The 16,840-nt window shown below is 59.0% G+C and overlaps 1 protein-coding gene across 8 annotated transcripts in view; it reads right to left on the bottom strand.

The window, feature by feature from the left end:
* Positions 1-1,528: 1,528 nt before the first annotated feature.
* Positions 1,529-16,840, bottom strand: part of JAKMIP3 (Janus kinase and microtubule interacting protein 3) — a 37,748-nt gene continuing 22,436 nt past the window's right edge. For 5 of the 8 annotated variants that reach the window (XM_036335707.1, XM_036335708.1, XM_036335709.1 and 2 more), the window contains 8 exons: positions 16,299-16,364; positions 15,738-15,806; positions 15,574-15,651; positions 14,473-14,676; positions 13,395-13,460; positions 11,865-11,906; positions 10,074-11,024; positions 1,529-3,701 (listed from right to left, as the gene is read on the bottom strand). In XM_036335707.1, coding sequence (XP_036191600.1) covers positions 10,857-11,024; positions 11,865-11,906; positions 13,395-13,460; positions 14,473-14,676; positions 15,574-15,651; positions 15,738-15,806; positions 16,299-16,364 — 693 coding nt within the window. In that variant the 3' untranslated portion in view covers positions 1,529-3,701; positions 10,074-10,856. Of the gene's footprint in view, positions 3,702-10,073; positions 11,025-11,864; positions 11,938-13,394; positions 13,461-14,472; positions 14,677-15,573; positions 15,652-15,737; positions 15,807-16,298; positions 16,365-16,840 lie in introns of those variants that run through there. The other 3 variants (XM_036335710.1, XM_036335711.1, XM_036335715.1) reach the window with 1 other exon arrangement.

Below are 16,840 nucleotides of genomic sequence, written 5' to 3'. Positions count from 1 at the left end.
TCAGGTAGGGAGGCCCGGCTTCCAGCCCTCAAGTCCCCTCGGAGGAGCTGAAGGTGATGGGAAGAGGATGCGCTCTGGGCCCACGCCCCGCGGCCTCCGAACGTGGGTATGCGGCCCTAGGAGTCCGGGCCCGCACTGGCCCCGCCGCCCGCGGCCTCTGCCGGCCTCCGCACCATCTCCTCCTGGCTCTCCGGGTCCCTCTGAGTCACCGCGTGGCCTCTGTAGGCCTCTCTGGCCCCAGGGCCCAGCAGCCGCTGCCCAGCGCTTCCAGCCGCAGCGTCTTGTTCTCAAAAGCGTCCTCCACGCAGCAGAACCGGGCCGAACCTGGGGACCGCGGGCTGCCTGCGCGCAGGTACCGGAGCAGGGCTCCGTGAGTTCCCGTGGCCGGCTTGTGGCCATGGCGGGAGCGGGGAAGGGATGGTGGTCCCAGAGGCTCCTGATGAGGGATGTGGGCGCTGCGTGTGGACGGGGCGGAACTGGGCCTAGAGCTCACCCCACCTCCCACCCCCATCCCACCCCACCCCCTAATCCGCCCCTACCCTCAGGCGGCCCTGCGGAGCTGGCGCTGTCCATACTTGAAGTGCTGAACGCGCGCCCCGGGGCCCCGTGGAGCTGGACTGTTCGCCTCAGGGCACGCGTGGGTTCCCATCTCCTGCTCCATCCCCTGACCACAGTCTATCTATCAGAACCCCAGCTGTGTTTCCGGCCCCCATGGGGGGATCCTATGCCAGGCAGGGAGGCTCTGACTCCAGACCTTTCCAATGGGCCTGGGGGTGCAGGCGAGGAAGGGTGGGGGTGGGGAGGGGGCGGGATGGGTCCATGGGATCTGCGCCTGGCCACTCTCAAAGCCAAGTTCAAGGTGTTGAGGAGAGGGTACTCTCAGCTCGCCCAGGGTCACAGGGCGATGCTGCCACTCTGTGGAGCCCTGCAGATTGATTTTTAAGGGAAAGACTACGCAGCCTTTGCATTCTGTTAGTGCAGCCAGCATTTGAAAGCATACGCTCGGACAATGAGAGTCACTGCCGGGCACTGGAGTGCTTGACTGAGTACCTGCGGAGCATAACAGGCGGGCAGAGCTAAGTCAGCTCTCTCCCATCCCCTCGCCCTCCTGGTTTCCACTCCCCAAAGTGGCCAGTAAAGGGCCCTTTACTCACCCGTGCGATGGCCCACAATGCAAACCTGCCAGGCGTTCTTATTCATGCGCAGAAATTCTCCCTTTCTTCACATTGTTTGAGTTTCTCTCCTGGTTCTCATTTGATAAATGGCCTCCGGGTCTGTGGCTGACCTCAGCAGGCGCTGCCAGTGCCTGGGACCTCAGAGCCTGCCCTCCAGGGGGTGTGCCATGACGTCGGATGAGCCTGCGGACGAGATGCCTGCTGCCCCTCCCCAGTGGGCAGGAGGCCCCAGTCCCCTTCTTGGTGGGGAAAGAGAGATTGTCATTCAGAGTGGACACAGAACACAGAAGTGGCTAACACAGCCAAACTTCAATGCCTTCTGAGGCGGAGAACATTGATATTCTAAGGTTTATAACAATTTTTATTAAAACTGTACAATAAATTACAAATGAGTAAAAATTCTCTGATATACATCGTAGGAATCACCATACAAAAATATGTGCAAAATGTTGTGGTGGATCGCCATACAAACCTACGTCAGGCCTGTGAGTACCGGTTAGCACTGAACAGATCACATGTGTAGAATGTGTTATTGAGGAGTTTTTCAGGGGACGCAAATACTGGCTGGCATATTGCCAGGCGGAAACAGGTCCTCAATTCGTTTTTGCATAAACGTACAGTCAAGCTTTTAAAAAATATACAGTAAACAAATATATGATTTGATACATATATTTACAACTTGATTTCCTGAGCCTAAACATAAGTCCATTACTGTGTTAAAACACACAGCCCACCTTAAGGTTTCGATGATGGCAAAAGCAGGTGAAAGTGACAGTGCCTCAAACCCACCCCCACACACCCTCCTTCCTGACCTCCAGGGCCGTGTAAGGCACGCAGGGTGTCCTGAAGCTCAGGGTTCCACGTGGGCAGAGCACCACAGTCCTTCAGCAGCTGGCACCCCAGACCGTGGAAACGAGGTGTACCCACATCCGTGTCAGCAAGGAAGCTGCGGTTCACGTGGGTCTCTGGTCTAGACAAACAAAGCCGTGCGCTGTTCCGGGATGTGCACACAGTGCTACGTGTGAGAGCCGTTACGCTGCATACATGTTGACGTCTTGGTTACACATTCAGCATTTCTGGCAACGTTTCAGGGTCCCGCCCTCTTGGTCCACTGCAGAGGGACGCATTTCCACACAGATTTCCCCTTTTGAAGAGCCCAGTGGTCTTGAGTAAAAGGTATACGCTAGGATTTAGAAAACACACCTTCTTTAAAATACTTGAATTCTTCAGGTGCTCGCGGGACCAGCAGGAATCAGTGGCGAATGCTCTTATTCTGCCGTGTTGGTAAAAGCCCGGTCCTGAAATGCTGGCTTTTGTAACCAGATGAAAGCGGGTGCCTCTGACACAGAACTGAAAGCAATGCTATTGAAAGAGGAACACGGACATTGCGTGCGCTCTCAGAAGACGACAGGGATGCAAACGTGCTCTGGTGCGTGGAATATTATTTGAAACATTCATTGAGCCGTTTTCCCTCTCCTACGTACACACATGTCACATGTAACAACTTTGTAAGCATCAGTGCATACACACGTGGTTCTCTCTCCTGAATAGTGTGCCCTTTTTAAATGTATGAGCTGTGATTAAGAGTGTCTGGGGTGGGTGGGTTGGCGTATGAAGAACTCCAGACGTATGGACAACGTGCAAAGCCATAACAGTCCAAGGAGACAGGGATGTGACTTTGGGTTTCAAATGCGTATCTTTAGATCCTGAACGGCCGCCCGCATGACTGCTGCTCCTGTGCAGATATGCACCGGGGGGCCCCACAAGGGGAGTGAGTGGACTTCTGGGGTGTCCCTGGATGCCTGGGTCACACACTCCCTCACACTTCGATCTGTTCATCCATAAAAGTCCTTGGGCCTTTTACGAAGGCCAGACTATTGTTGCCATTCGGTTCTGAGCACAACAAATGTGCAAGGATGGTACAGTCATAAATTGGTAAGCACGGCCTTAATGACAACAAAAAATGGGTCCTTCTTGCAAAAGTGCAGAATAGTGCATTGCCTAGCAGAACCCTGCCCTCCCCTGGGAAAGCACATCTCTCCGACCCTGTCAGCTTCTCCCCACTTCAGCCTCGGGAATCGGCTGCCACTGTCGTCCCCACCAGAGTTGAGCATTTGTTCTGACACAAATGCAAACTGAACCTAACCCTTTCAGACAACGCAGCCACCCTCCCTCCCGCCTCTCGGTGATGCGGTTCGTGTTCCTTTATGCAACGCTGTGAGTTATGCTCTCACCTGGCTGCACGGCTAGCTGCCCCGTGTGTCGACTTCTAAGTGCCCCAGAGAGTTAAATCCCTGTGCATGGTGTTCTGGTGGAGCAAGTCTGTGCACGCGCACACACACACCCCTTGCAACTTCTTTAGCACTGAGGGCGACAACCTTAGACCATCCAGGGGGGAGGCCCACAGAGGAAGAGCTGGATGTCGGGCTGCATCCCAGTGCTGGGCGGCGTCCCTGGGCTGTGGACCCGAGCCCTCAGTGGGAAGGGAACCCACACCAAACCTGGCTTCCACATGTGCGGTTTCCTCTGAAAAAGAGTGAAGACAAAAGCTTTATTTCAGCGTGAGCCATCCGAGGCACTCGGGCCACACACACGGTGGAGAAGGCCTGGGAAAGCGCCAGGGGCCACGGTGCCACATTTGAGCTTCTGCCCAGGAGATGCAAACCAGCGTTCCCGGAGGTCATGGGCCCACAAAGGTGGGTCCGTGTGCCCCATGCATGAAGCCATATGCAGAAGTGGCCTCAACCTTCCCGCAATGCCTGGGGCCACTGCCCACGTTCCTACCCCATCTTCATTTCTTCTCATGACTACTTAGAAAGGGGCTGTGTCAGGTAGCAATCCCTCCTTCTCGCCTTTTACGTTTGTGATGTCTGGAACAAGTTAGGAGAGGCCTTCTAACAAGGAGGCTGGGCCAGGATGGGCCCCTGGGGCGGCAGGAGTAAGAGCAGAATGAGGGGTCAGAGGCAAAACCCGAGGGTCTCAGATTTTAGAAACTCCACAGGTTTCTAATCCAGGAGAGAACGAGAGGGTTTGTGGGCTATTTGTTTCGGTTTCTCAGCCTAACTTCTAAGTCACCCGACAGTCCCCCAAGTAGAGCGCCGTGGATAGGCAACTGCCCGGTGATGGGGCGGTGTCCTGGTAGGGACGGCCGCCACAACCAAAGCCTCGCTGCATTTAGGAGAGCGCGGTTATGGCGTCGTGTCTATAGTGACCTGCACTGAGGAAAGGTGACGAAGTACAGGAATAGGTGGATAACCAAAGCCATGAACCGGCTTCATGTCACGGCACCAGAATGAGCAGAGGAGGGACCAGGAGGCGCTGGGAGCCTGGTGTTTTGATGTGGGCCCCCGGCCCAGCAGGCACGAACACGTCAGAACCTCACTAAGAGCTGTGGAAGCACAACGCCTGTCGGTACCACGTGCAAATGGACGCAGACATATGGATCAGGAATCAACATTCTGATTTCTGTCAAAATAGAGCCCGAGGAACAGGCCCTGGTGTGTTTGTGTTGGGAGTGCCGACTGAGATCAACTGTGGGGAAACAGCTGCTGGCATGGGAGACGAGCACCTTCAGGGTTGGAGGAGCCGCCTGGAGCAGAGGCCGGTGCGGGTGGCGAGCACCATGGAAGACCCGGCCTTGGCCTCTCTGGGGTTCCAGAAACCACATAAAACAAGTCAGCCCGGGTCCCCACAGGGTGGGCCGGCTGACGACCAAGTGGGCGAGGGCCCAATTCCACACTTACTTGGCCAGGTGAGACCCTTTAGCCTGGACCTTTGCTCTCTGCCCCCAAGCACCGCCCCTACTTCCTGTGTCCCAGACGCCCCCAAATAACCCACACAAATAGGTGTCATAGGCTCCTGGCACAATGGAGAATGGGCTACAACAGCCTTCCCACATCTTCGGAGAAACTGAAGCCAAACATTTCCAAACCAAACAGAAACAAATGAGAACCCAAACCCTGTGGGGCCAGGGCCTTTTATCCCCAAAGCTCTGATTGGGGAGAATGTCAAAAATAAATGGCCTCTCCCAGACCCAGCTTAGCTTCCTCCCTCACAGTGCTCCTCGGGGCCCTTCACCTATCGGCAGGTCTCAACCGCTGCCCGGCCTGCACGGTGTGTGATGTCCCCTCCCCCCAGCGCCCACGGAGGAGAGCCCGGTGGGGCTCACGCATGCTGGGTTGGGCCCTCCGTTCCAGGGGGAGCCACGCTCACACTGTGCCCCGCCCAGAGCTCTTCCTCCTGTTCTGGCTGCAGCTGCCTCGTCAACACGTAATAAAAGCAGCAGCTGCCTTTATGGAGCAGGTCGCAGGTGAGGGCCTGCCCGGCTCTTGAATGCAGAGTTGGTGGGTTTTATGTGTCAACCTGACGGGCAGTGGCTGCCCAGACATTTGCCAAACAGGGTTCTGGGTGTCTGTGAGGTTGTCTGGACTAGATTGACATCTGAGTCAGCCGACTGAGTAAGCAGATTCTCCTCCCGATGGGGTGGGCCTCACCCCAATCAGCTGAGCCTCCAGGCGACTCAGGTTCACTCCCGTGTGGGAGCCGTTTCTATGAAATTGTGTTCCTGGGGCTGCAAAAACTTTTTCCATTAACAGTCACTTTATAAAAAGTGACTACATGAGCGTCATGGCCTGTTTCCTGGTGTTTTGTCCCAGTTACCTGGGAATCAGAGACTCGCGGCTTAACCTCAGCCATGGCTGGTGATTCCAGGGCCAGAGTGTACCCCCTCGGTGCTGCCCACCTCTCCCCTGGGCCTGGGGACACTGGATAGTGGTGTCCTCTGGCCTTGACCGCTCCTCCGCCCAGCATCCCCCCTCCCCGGGCATCAAGGGCGCCTGTCCTCCATTCCCATGGCCCCCCATAAGCCCCCAGCCCTGGTTTTTTGGAGGACCATTGCTGTGACGGGCCTTCAGGGGGTCAGGGTGGGCGCGGTCATTGCCAGAGGTGGGTATGGGGCGGGTGCTCATGGTGCAGGGACTGAGGCCGGCGCTGAGTGCGTTCCCCGCCTTCCAACCATCTGAGCACATAGGATCCCACCGAGTCCACGTCAGCCCAGGGCTTACCAGGTCAGGGCCACGCCCTCCAGGTAATGGCCAGAAGGGTGTGTAGAAGCCAGGGCAGCTGGGTCCCTCCTGCAGAGAAGGTGACTGATCTCATCTCTGTACTGTGCATATACGTGAACTGCACAGTCCCCCGCCAGTGTGGGCGCAGAATCCAACTGCCCAGGCTGCCAGGCTTCTGCCTGACCACACACACACACACACACACATCCACACATCGCACACACATGTCACACAGACTCACTTTGCCTGCTCCCCACCGGTGCCTGTCCATTTCCTGTCTGGGTTGCAGGCAGCAGCTCTCACAGCCCCACGAGGGGGTGTCCAGCTGTCTTTCTGACACTGACCTCTCTAATAATGGCCCCATGGTTGTGCCACTAAAAAGACCCATTATTGCTCCAATCAAGATGGCTGCATTTCCCATCACCGGGCAGCTGCTGAGAGAGACTGGGCTAGACCACAGAGCAGTGAGGGGGGAGGGGAAGCCTCCATTTCTGCCTGTGACTCTGCAAATCTCCCAGGGCCATTAGAGGAAAGCCTTTGCCGTACCTAAAGCAGGACGATTCTAAACAAAGAGCAGAAGTAAATCGCCTCAAGCCCAACAGGAACGGAAAAGCCTTCGTTCACAGTATCTCAGAGGCTGACCGTCATGTCGGTTTTGACTCCCAGGTGGACACACGCCCAGAAGAAGCCCCTGCCCCTCACACTCACAGACTTTACAAGAATGTTCTAGAAGCACCGTTCACAAGAGCAAACCCAAGTGTCCGTCAGAGGGAGGAAAGCCCACGACATGCAGACACAAGGCGGGTGAGTCTGGGCGCAGTGATAGCAAGTGCAGGAAGCATGGCCACAAGACACACACAGCACCTTTCCTCTCCATAAAGACTGGACAGACAACACAAACTATACCTTCAGAAACACCATGTCTGCAACAAAGCTCAACAAGGCGCTGCCCCGGGCCTGGGACAGCAGTGACCTCTCAGGGGAGGGCAGCGATGGGCCAGAGTCCTGTGGTTGGAAGTCACTGTGTCCACAGATGTTAGAAAGAACAAATCGCCGAGTGGCCACTCCCAACCCGTGGCGGCCTGAGCCAGGATCAGGACGAGGGCAGCTCTGTGCACCAACACGGCAAAGGTGGAGGAAACTCGGTGACAAGGACTGGCGAGGGGGAGGCACAGGAGCTGGAGTGGCCTCTCAGGCCAGCAGGGACCCCTCAAGCCAGCTAATCCTGAAAAGCAAACGCAGTGTCTCCCCCGTGGCCTCACGCAGTGGGACGCCACACAGCCCGCCACCTGCCATCAGACAAGCACACATCGGACCTCAGCTCTGAAGGCCTCATTTCCACGCGGGATGGCACCCGGGGGGAGCTTTGCAGGGTGCCCGGCAGGGTCCTGTCAGTGTCTGGCATCTGGGGGCTCCCCCACTTCAGCAGGCTCCCCTGTCCCTGCTCTCAAGACAGACAGGCAGTGACTGGGGACGGTCTCCCCTGAGCTCAGCCGGCCCCCCATGAATGACCTCAAAGAGCAAGCTGTTCCCTCTCAGGTGAAACTCTGTGAGTAAACACACATTTTGTTCCTTTCAAAAAAAACAATACAGGCGACGAAGACGGAAGTGTTGCTGGGTTATGGTGGAGACCATGGGAGGTATTGTCAGGTTCCTACTCCCTGCACACGTGGTGCTCACTAACTGGATGTATTCCGGACGACAGCAGCTTATCCCTGGATTTCAAGTGACACCAGAGCCCCCTCTCTGGGCCGTGGGGTGCCTGCAGGAGCAATTGCCAGGGGCCTAGAGGAGGGGCTGCTCTTGGCGTTCAGGGCCTGCCCACCAGGAGCTGTAAATCTGGGTCCACTGACACACAATCCCCTCATCTCAGCTTCCTGCCCGTGCTAGGCAGACGGGCCCACCCCACCACCCCCGGTGCAATGGGGACCAGGCATGCCCGCTAGCCAGAGCGCTGCCCCTGCCTCCCAGGGTGTGGTGACATGGGGTCATGGAGGACGCTCCAGGCAGGACTGGCCAACCACAGAGCAGGACGTGGTCCAGCCAAGCAGAGGGGTTTTGTTTTTAAAAAGGAGTCCTTCATAGTGGGGGTGAGAGAGGACAAAGAAGGGGAACAACGACGGGCAAAATAGGTGCTTCCGCCAAAACTGTGCCCCAAATGCAAAGAGCTGGGCTGGCTCACGGGAGGCCGGGAGTGATGCCCACAGGACAAAAGCCACCGCCACCGGGGAGCCTTTCCGGGGACCCTGGGCAGTATGTTTCCATACATGCGTGTGCCCCTGTGATGTGCGGTGTCCGCTGCTCCCCCCACGGGTGACCTCTGAGGCCAGGGGGTGACTGTGGACTGTCCTTGCCAGGCACTGGTGGTCAGCACTTTCCTGATCGCTGAGAGGCACCTGAGCTCCGTGTGGGTTTGAGCGCCCTCGTGTGGCCTTCAGGGTGTCTCCAGGCCCAGGCAGGACCAGGCAGGTCTCACTCTGTTCTGGAGCGAGGAAGCATGTCAAACTCGTGGCCCATGGGCCGCTTGCTTGCTCTAGAGCAGTGGTTCTCAACCTTCCTAATGCCGACCCTGTAATTCAGCTCCTCATGTTGTGGTGACCCCCAATTTCATTGTACACATTGACCATAATTAAAGCATAGTGATTAATCACAAAAACAATATGTAATTATATATGTGTTTTCCGATGGTCTTAGGCGACCCCTGTGAAAGGGTCGTTCGACCCCCAAAGGGGTCGCGACCCACAGGTTGAGAACCGCTGCTCTAGAGGGACCTTGCTAGCCCGAGGCTGTGCTGAGCACCCTGGGGGACCAGATACTGCCTGGGCTGGGGCCCCCTATTGGGCTCACCGCCTGCCTCTTTAGGGAACATACACGCGGACGTTCTATCTGAGACACGAAGGAAACGTCACGGACCCTTTCTGAATAAGCAGGTGGCAGGCTCAGCTCTTCCTCCTCCCAGGCCGGCTCTGCCTCTGCCTCTGCTTCGGCTCAGTGCTCGCTCCCCTTTCTACGAGGGCAATGACGGTGCCCACTGAGTGGCACAGGGGCTCTTTGATAGTCACTGTTGGCACCTTACAGACTCGGAAACCAGACCTGGCTCGCCCGGCACCAGAGCCTTACCTCGCCCGCCTCCCTCCTCTCCTGTCCTCCTCCCTCCCGGGGCTCCCCCCTTGCACTGCCCCCTGGCCTGGGGCAGGGAGCAGAGGTGACTGGGGCCAGGTGGCTGGGATGCATCTGGGACACACAGGAAGCCCGCTGAGCTGGGAGTCGGGGTTGGAGAGAAGGATGGCTTCACAAGGTAACGTAGGAAGCTTTCTCTTTTTTAAGATTCTGGAGGCAGCAAGATCGGGGGGCAGGGCGAGCTAAGATCCAGTGGGGGCTGGAGCAGATGTGGGGGGGCCTTTCACAAGCTCTTCCCTGCAGAGCAGAGATGAGGCCATACTCATAGCTCAGGGACAGTCCCTGGCATGTCCATAGGGGGCTCAGGGAGGCCTTAGCTGGCCTGGGGTGTGTCCTGGGTCTGGGCTGAGGAGGCCCACATGGGGTCAGCTTATGAAGGAGACAGTGAGGATCCCCTACATGGACACCCTCTGGGGATCAGACCTGGTCCAGGGGTGGTAATGGGGAGTGAGCCACCCCCACCTGGCCCCACCCACCCATATAGACACAGAGGAGTATCCCAGCAAACTGACCCACATTTAAAAGAGGCCGCACTGGACTGAGCAGGATCAGATAAGGTGGAATCTCGTGGTCAGATGGAGGTCAGCGCCCCACCAAGGGCCCCCAGCAGGCGGGAGGGAAGCGCTGTCCCCATGGACGTGTGGCAGTGCCTTACCTGCTCGCCACCTCGGCGTCCAGCTCCCTCCTCACCTTCCCAGGTGCCCTGAGTGTGAAGGGCAGAGTTCTGGACAGGGCAGCTTCAACCACACTCGGCTCCCTGTGCCCTCAGGCCTTGGGCGGCCAGCAACCAGCACCCAGGCCTCCATGGGGTCTGGGCTGCGCTGCTGGAAGTGGCCACCAGGATCTATGAGGAGGTCAGAGCCCTGTTCGGGGACCCGCCGTGTCATCCACCTGCCGTCGTCATGCTCAGTCCCACCAGGCTCCCAGCCGAGGCTCAGGGTGGCCTCAGCCTTCATATCTCCGGTGGTCAGGAGGCCGTGGCGGTTGGCATGGAGCAGCGTGGCAGCTGCGGCCCCATCTGTGCCCATGGGGCATCAGCGTCAAACAAGGGAGGGCATCGTGACGTGTCCATCAGTAAGTGCTTGGGACCCCAGTGAGCGAGTCGCAGCGTCAGCATAGCCCAGCTGTGGCGGCCCAGGGAGACCGCCCTCGGGACGTCCGGAACGCAGGTCACCATCGCGGCCACAGCCTGATTCTGTCATTTCGTGGGGCGCCTGCGATTTTCCTGAGAATCCTCCTCGGAGACCATGTAACAGCTACTGCGGGAACCAGGAGGGGTGGGCTGCAGGCTCGGGGTCTCATGTCCCTGGAACTGGGACTGGGGGGCTGTGCCCCGAGGAGGGACCCCAGGGTCCAGCAGCCAAGACCAAGCTCTTCCAGAGGAGCCCAGTCAGGAAACTAGTTCTCGCTCCGGCTCATCAGGGTGGACAGCGCCCGCTCAGAGCAGCTCCAGCCCCCCTCTCGGCCGCTTCCTTAGCAGGAGGGGGTCCGCACAGGCCTGAGCCTCCCGGGTCCGCGGGGATGACGCAGGCGGTCTCCATTGGCCACCCCGGCACCTGCTGCCGTCTAGTCCAGCCGGAGGGGCGGGGTCTGGCTCCTCTGGGGGCTGGAAGAACAGAGACGAGGACACGTCAGGGCGGCGGCTCAGCGACAGGCAGCGGCTGCAGGATGAGGCCCCCGGGAAAGGGCCGCCACCCTCCCGGGGAAGGTCCTCTCGGCACCCTGTGAAGGGCGGGGCCTTGGACACACACAGACGTGTCCTCTCATCTTGTCTCGGAGGAGGCGGTGGTCAACCTCCACGTGTGGTCCAGGCGTGAAAGCCGCAGCGATGGCCCACAGCTTAGCACGATCAGGGACGTGAACGAGCCAGCGCGTCCGGGAGGCTGGCCAGCCGTGGGCAAACTACGGCCCGCGGGCCGGATCCCGCCCGTTTGAAATGAATAAAACTAAAGAAAAAAAAGACCCTACCCTTTTACGTAATGGTGTTTACTTTGAATTTATATTAGTTCACACAAACACTCCATCCATGCTTTTGTTCCGGCCCTCCGGTCCAGTTTAAGAACCCATTGTGGCCCTCGAGTCAAAAAGTTTGCCCACCCCTGGGCTAGCCTCTCTGGCTGGGCCTCCAGCAGGACCCAGGCTCGTACCCGATCCCACGGGGGAAGGACAAAGACCGTGACAGTGCTCTGTCAGCGCTCGTGCCCCAGACACAGGAAACACAGTCGCAAGGCTTTTGAGGTGCACGCAGCCCTTCACTGTGTTGGGGGGAGTCCTTGCCCCCCTTCCTTGTGAAGAAAGGCAAGTGCCCTGAGCCCTCTGACGACCACAGCCCCTCTGAATCCTGGCCCCACCCGGGGCTGAGGGTCCTGGGCTGCCGGGCACCTCCTGGGCGGGCAGGAGGCAGATGGGACCCTCGCCCGGTAACTCTAGGCAATGACATACTCACCACGTCAGGGTGCCCGGGCGAGCTATGACCACAGAATGAAAGCTAAGGAGAAAAATAAGAACAAAAATAGAAACTGAAAAGGAGGGGAGGGCAGAGACATGGAGGGAAAGAGAGAGAAAAGAGAGGTTGTAGTACTTCTGGCAGGAAACACTGTGGTCGCAGACAGAACAAGATGAGGATCGGTGGGGCCTGGAGCAATCCTGTCAGCTAGTGTCCAGCAGTTTAAGGATCACGCCTCGGGGGGTGGGACGGGGGGGATGGTGGAGACACCTTGGGTCTGAGTGATGGTGCGGCCACCACACAGACATGCTCTGGGGGACCTCGCACTGGCCAGAGGCAGGGCTGTGGGGGACAGTCGGGAGGCACATGCCTGGTGCATCCCTGCCTCTCATGGGCACAGGTTGGGGTGGTGAAGAGGGGGAGCAGATTGGAGGGAGTGCGGGAGAGGAGCTCTAGGGGCCGGCCTTGGGCACTTACTGGGATGAGATTGCTTGGCAGATAGCAGTGAGGTGCCCAGGTTTTGTCACTGGTGGGAGGGGTGGCAGGGTGGGGTGGGGAGAGCAGGGTGGGGCGGGCGAGCTGTAGGAGGACTGTTGTAGGAGGGGACCCTCTCCCCCCTGTGAGCACAGAGCCTCTGCTGGCTCTTCGTGGAGGATGCGCAGCCATGGCTGAGGGAGGCCCATCCAAGCACCAGCCTCCTGCTCTCTGGAAGGGACCAGCCAGGAGCGGAACCGACTGGCCTCTTCACTCAGCACTCAGTGGGGAGCCGGCCACTCCATGAGGTCTGCCCCCAGGCAGGACTGACCACAAGGACCCATCACTTGTGGTCACTAGCGACCACTGAAATGTCCCTAAATTACAGGGAAAGAACTGCCCTAAACTAAGCAAAGAGTCAGGGAAGAGTTAGGTCCTCCCACAGGAAGAGTCAGGTCTCCCCGGGCCTGCTCCATGCAGCTCAGTCTGGGGAGCGCCGAGTCGCACTAATACCAGGAGTGGACGGGGCACCGTGACCCACGCGTGACAGGCCGGGATCCAGGAAAAGAGCCGCTCCAGGCCCCAAGCTGTGTGGGCCCAAACTAAACCCATGCCAGCCCTCGAGTTTCCTAAACCGAGAAGCAATTGTGTTAAGGACCAGAAACAAAAGACTCGCCCTGGCCGGCCAGCCTGTCTTTGAGTGGGACACCGTCCTGCAGAAGCTTGGCTTATAGACCAGCGTGCTTGGGGAACTTGGACAAATCAAATGCCTCAGCTGGCTGTCAGGGAGCCTGGGTCGCTGGTCTGGCACACCTGCCACCGCTGGGGAAACTGAGGCCATGAGAGACGCAAGAGGTCACACAGCTGGGCCATGGCAGAGGGGGCGCCCCAGGCCCCAGGCTCCTGGTCCAGAGCCGCTGTGGCCCTGAAGCCTCTTTCTGTTCTCCTGTGCCCTGACCCAGCCAGCACCCAGTGACGCCCATGTGAGTTATTGGTCCTTCTCTTTTTCAGACGCTCTGGTAACAAAACAAGCCCCAAAATGTGCATTTATTTTACCTTTTCCTCCAGTTCCTTTATTTGTCTCTTCTGAGCCTCTATTCTTTCTTCTAACTCTTTAATTCTCTGCAATGGTAAAAGGAGGGAAGGCTTCGGTCAGCAGGCTGCCTGGGAAACCACGTGGGAAGACGGCTTTCAAGGTCTCGCTCAGGGACCTGGTGCACAGCTGCCGAGCCACTGCCGGGCTGGACGGGGGCCCCGCGGTCGTGCTGTGAGGGGCCTGGAGCCTCAGCCTGTCCTCCCTGGGGCGTCCAGGACCGGGCGGGTCCGCTGGCCCTGACTCCCCGACAGACAACAGCCCATCCCAGCTCGTGGCTTTGCTACGCTCAACAAGAAGACGGCCCTCCCTCAGCCACGCTCCCCTCCCACCTCCTGCAACGTCAGACTATAAACCGTGATGCTAGAAGCCCAAGGAAATGGTGAGGAATCGAGTCGCAGTCCTTCCCGAACGTTACAGTGGAGTGACGGCTGACGTACTGCGCTCAAGCCCTTTACGATGCAGTGCCAAGTAGAGGCACGTGTGCGTGTGCCCACAGCACCTGCGCCCCGAGGCAGCAATGCTCTGACCATGGGCTGCAGGCAAGGTCCCACACTGACCTCCCTGGGTCTGGGGTGAGGGTCCTGGCAGCTGGCTAATCCTCTGCTCAGACATTAGCCTCTGACAGTCACTGTCAGCCTCCCTGACTAGCTCCCCTGTTTCTGCAAGTGCAGGCGTTGCGTTTGGGGTGTTCTGAGCAGGGTACACATCCATGTCCCTTCCAGGTCATGCAGGACGTGGAGGGGAGAGGGGACAGGGGAGGCATGTCTTGCACACCAGGCTGCCTAGAAATGGACTGGCCAGAGGAGACCAGGGGCTGCTCCCCGGCCCACAAGCTGCTGCTCCCCGGATGGCACCTTCACCACGCCCTCACCCGGCAGTCAGGGGTCCCAGGAGAGTGGATGTGGCCCCAGAGGCCGGTCTGGAGGGGCAGGTGGCCTGGCAGGAGGGTCTGCATGGGTGTGGCTAATAGGGCGTGGTCACGGGGTGTGGCTACTGGAGGGCATGTTCATGGCACCATCTCCCCCGCCCCCGGCGCACCTGCTGTGCCAGCTGCAGGAGCTCCATGCGCTCCCGCAGGATCTGGGCGTCCCGCTCACGCAGCTCGCTCATGACCTGGCGCTTCCACTGCTCCACGGCCACCCTGAGCTTCTCCCGCTCCTCCTCCGACAGCAGCTCGGCCACCTTGGCCCCCGCCTCCTGCTGCAGGGCGTCGAACAGCATGGCCTCCAGCTCCAGGATGTGCTGGGCGGGAGGGGAGAGGTTAGTCCTCGCCCGGTGGGGCCGGGCACCCGTCCCTCGGTGTTACAGCTCCGAGCCACTGCACCGAGGGCCCTGGGCTGGCTGCAGTGATGCTCTGCAGGAGCCCGGGCCACCGGGGGCGTCTCTGGCCCTCCTGACAACTCCGGGAAGGAGAATGAAGGCCCCTATTTACCATGAGGGGCCGAGGGGCCCCAGGCCTCCCCGCTGGTGGAGGGCAGTCCCAGACCCCACGCCTGCTTCTAGCCCATCCTTGGGCCACCTCGCCGGGGCCCCTGGACGGTGTACCCTGAACCAGCACATGACATGCTCGGACTTTACGACTTTATGGATTCGCACTCCAGGGGGAGACAAAGGCACATGGACTAGGACGGTCCTGCAGGGAGACATTCATTCACGGGTAACCAATGGCCAGAAAGCAGGTGCGGGCCTTGCCCCTGCAGGAAACTTTGGGTTCCGAAGTGGGGGACGCGGTTTCCCACCAGCAAGCTGACGTGTGGGTCAGGGAGTGGGGGCGAACACAGCAGGAATCCCAGTAGAGAGGTGTTACTTAACTCAACTGTGTTCAGTTAATTCGCAAATGAATCATATTTCAATGACTCCAATGCTATCCCCTCATTTCAAATGTCCCTTTGATTCCGCTTGTGTGCCCTCGTTCCTGGGGCGAAAAGTTTGATGACAGGCCTGGGCATCCTCGGAGCTCGCGGGACAAGGGGGTGTCAGGGGGACACAGGCAGGCAGTGACCCCACGGGTCACACTGGCCCAGGCTCTCCCGGCAGGTTTGAGGCCTGGTCCACACAGGCCCCTGAGACACCCCACTGGTGAGGGAGAACCTTCCCCATTTCCCCATCCCCCAGGGGTCAGCAGCACATGCCTCTCACCTTGTGAGCCTGGTCCAAGGCCTGCTTCCTGTAGTCCAGCTCCTCGTCCAGGTAGCCCTTCTGTTTACTGAACAGCTCCTGAAACACAGAAGACCTGTGTCTCGGCCTCGGGGTCCGGCCTGGTGACGCCGGGGTGCGGGCCACATGGCGAGACACCCACCCACCTTCTCACTCTCCAGGTCGACCATCTTCCGCTGCAGGGCTGTCTCCATCTCTTCCATCTGCTGGAGCCACTGGACACAAACAGAGCAGGTGGCTGTGACCCTGGGGTGCCATCCCCTCCCCCCGCCATCTAAATAGCCTGCAGAAGGAGGGAGGCAGGCCTGGCCCCGGTGTCCCCCCTACTCTTCCTCCTGGCGGGGAGAGCTCGCCCTCATCAGGAGTTGGGTTGGTGCTGGCACCTTGGTCTCCCCGAGCTCCATGTGCCCAGGGTACAGGCCAGTACAGGCTCCAGCCCACGCCCCTCACTGGGGATCCAGTTCACAACCCTAGCCTGTGCCCTTGACCAGAATTGAACCTGGGACCCTTCAGTCCGCAGGCCGACGCTCTATCCACTGAGCCAAACCAGCCAGGGCCTGGTGGGTGCTTTTTGACCTCTGTGTGTGCCAGGCCTTCCAAGGCCAACAGGATTAGCAACCCCCTACCCTTCCTCCTCCCAGAGCAGCATTTCTCTGAGCTGAGCGCGGAGAGGGAGACCTGCTGGCAGCATCCACACAAGCACTTACCTTTTCAGCCAAGGTCAGCACTGTCCTGGCTTGTATGACAACCACCTGCTCTTCATTGGTCAGATTCTGCGTCAAAGCAGAATAGACATATATTCAGGGGCAGGGCCATCGGGGTAGCTGGGATGAATGACAGGTGCACGGTGAGACTGGTTGATGGGTGCTCAGTGGGGCTGAATGAGGGGTGCATGGTGGGGCTGAATGAGGGGTGCATGGTGGGGCTGAATGAGGGGTGCATGGTGGGGCTGAATGAGGGGTGCATGGTGGGCTGAATGAGGGGTGCATGGTGGGACTGAATGAGGGGTGCTTGGTGGGGATGAATGAGGGGTTCATGGTGGGGCTGAATGATGGGTGTTCAGTGGGTCTGAATGAGGGGTGCATGGTGGGGCTGAATGAGGGGTGCACGGTGGGGCTGAATGAGGGGTGCACGGTGGGACTGAATGAGGGGTGCATGGTGGGGCTGAATGAGGGGTGCACGGTGGCGCTGAGTGAGGGATGCATGGTGGGGCTGATTGAACAGATGCAGGGTGAGGGGCTGGGGCCAC

This window comes from Myotis myotis, unplaced genomic scaffold, assembly GCF_014108235.1.
Source record: "Myotis myotis isolate mMyoMyo1 unplaced genomic scaffold, mMyoMyo1.p scaffold_m19_p_15, whole genome shotgun sequence".
Taxonomy (NCBI): domain Eukaryota; kingdom Metazoa; phylum Chordata; class Mammalia; order Chiroptera; family Vespertilionidae; genus Myotis; species Myotis myotis.
The sequence above is the reverse complement of the archived record's forward strand: the minus strand, read 5'-3'. Positions and strand labels throughout refer to the sequence as shown.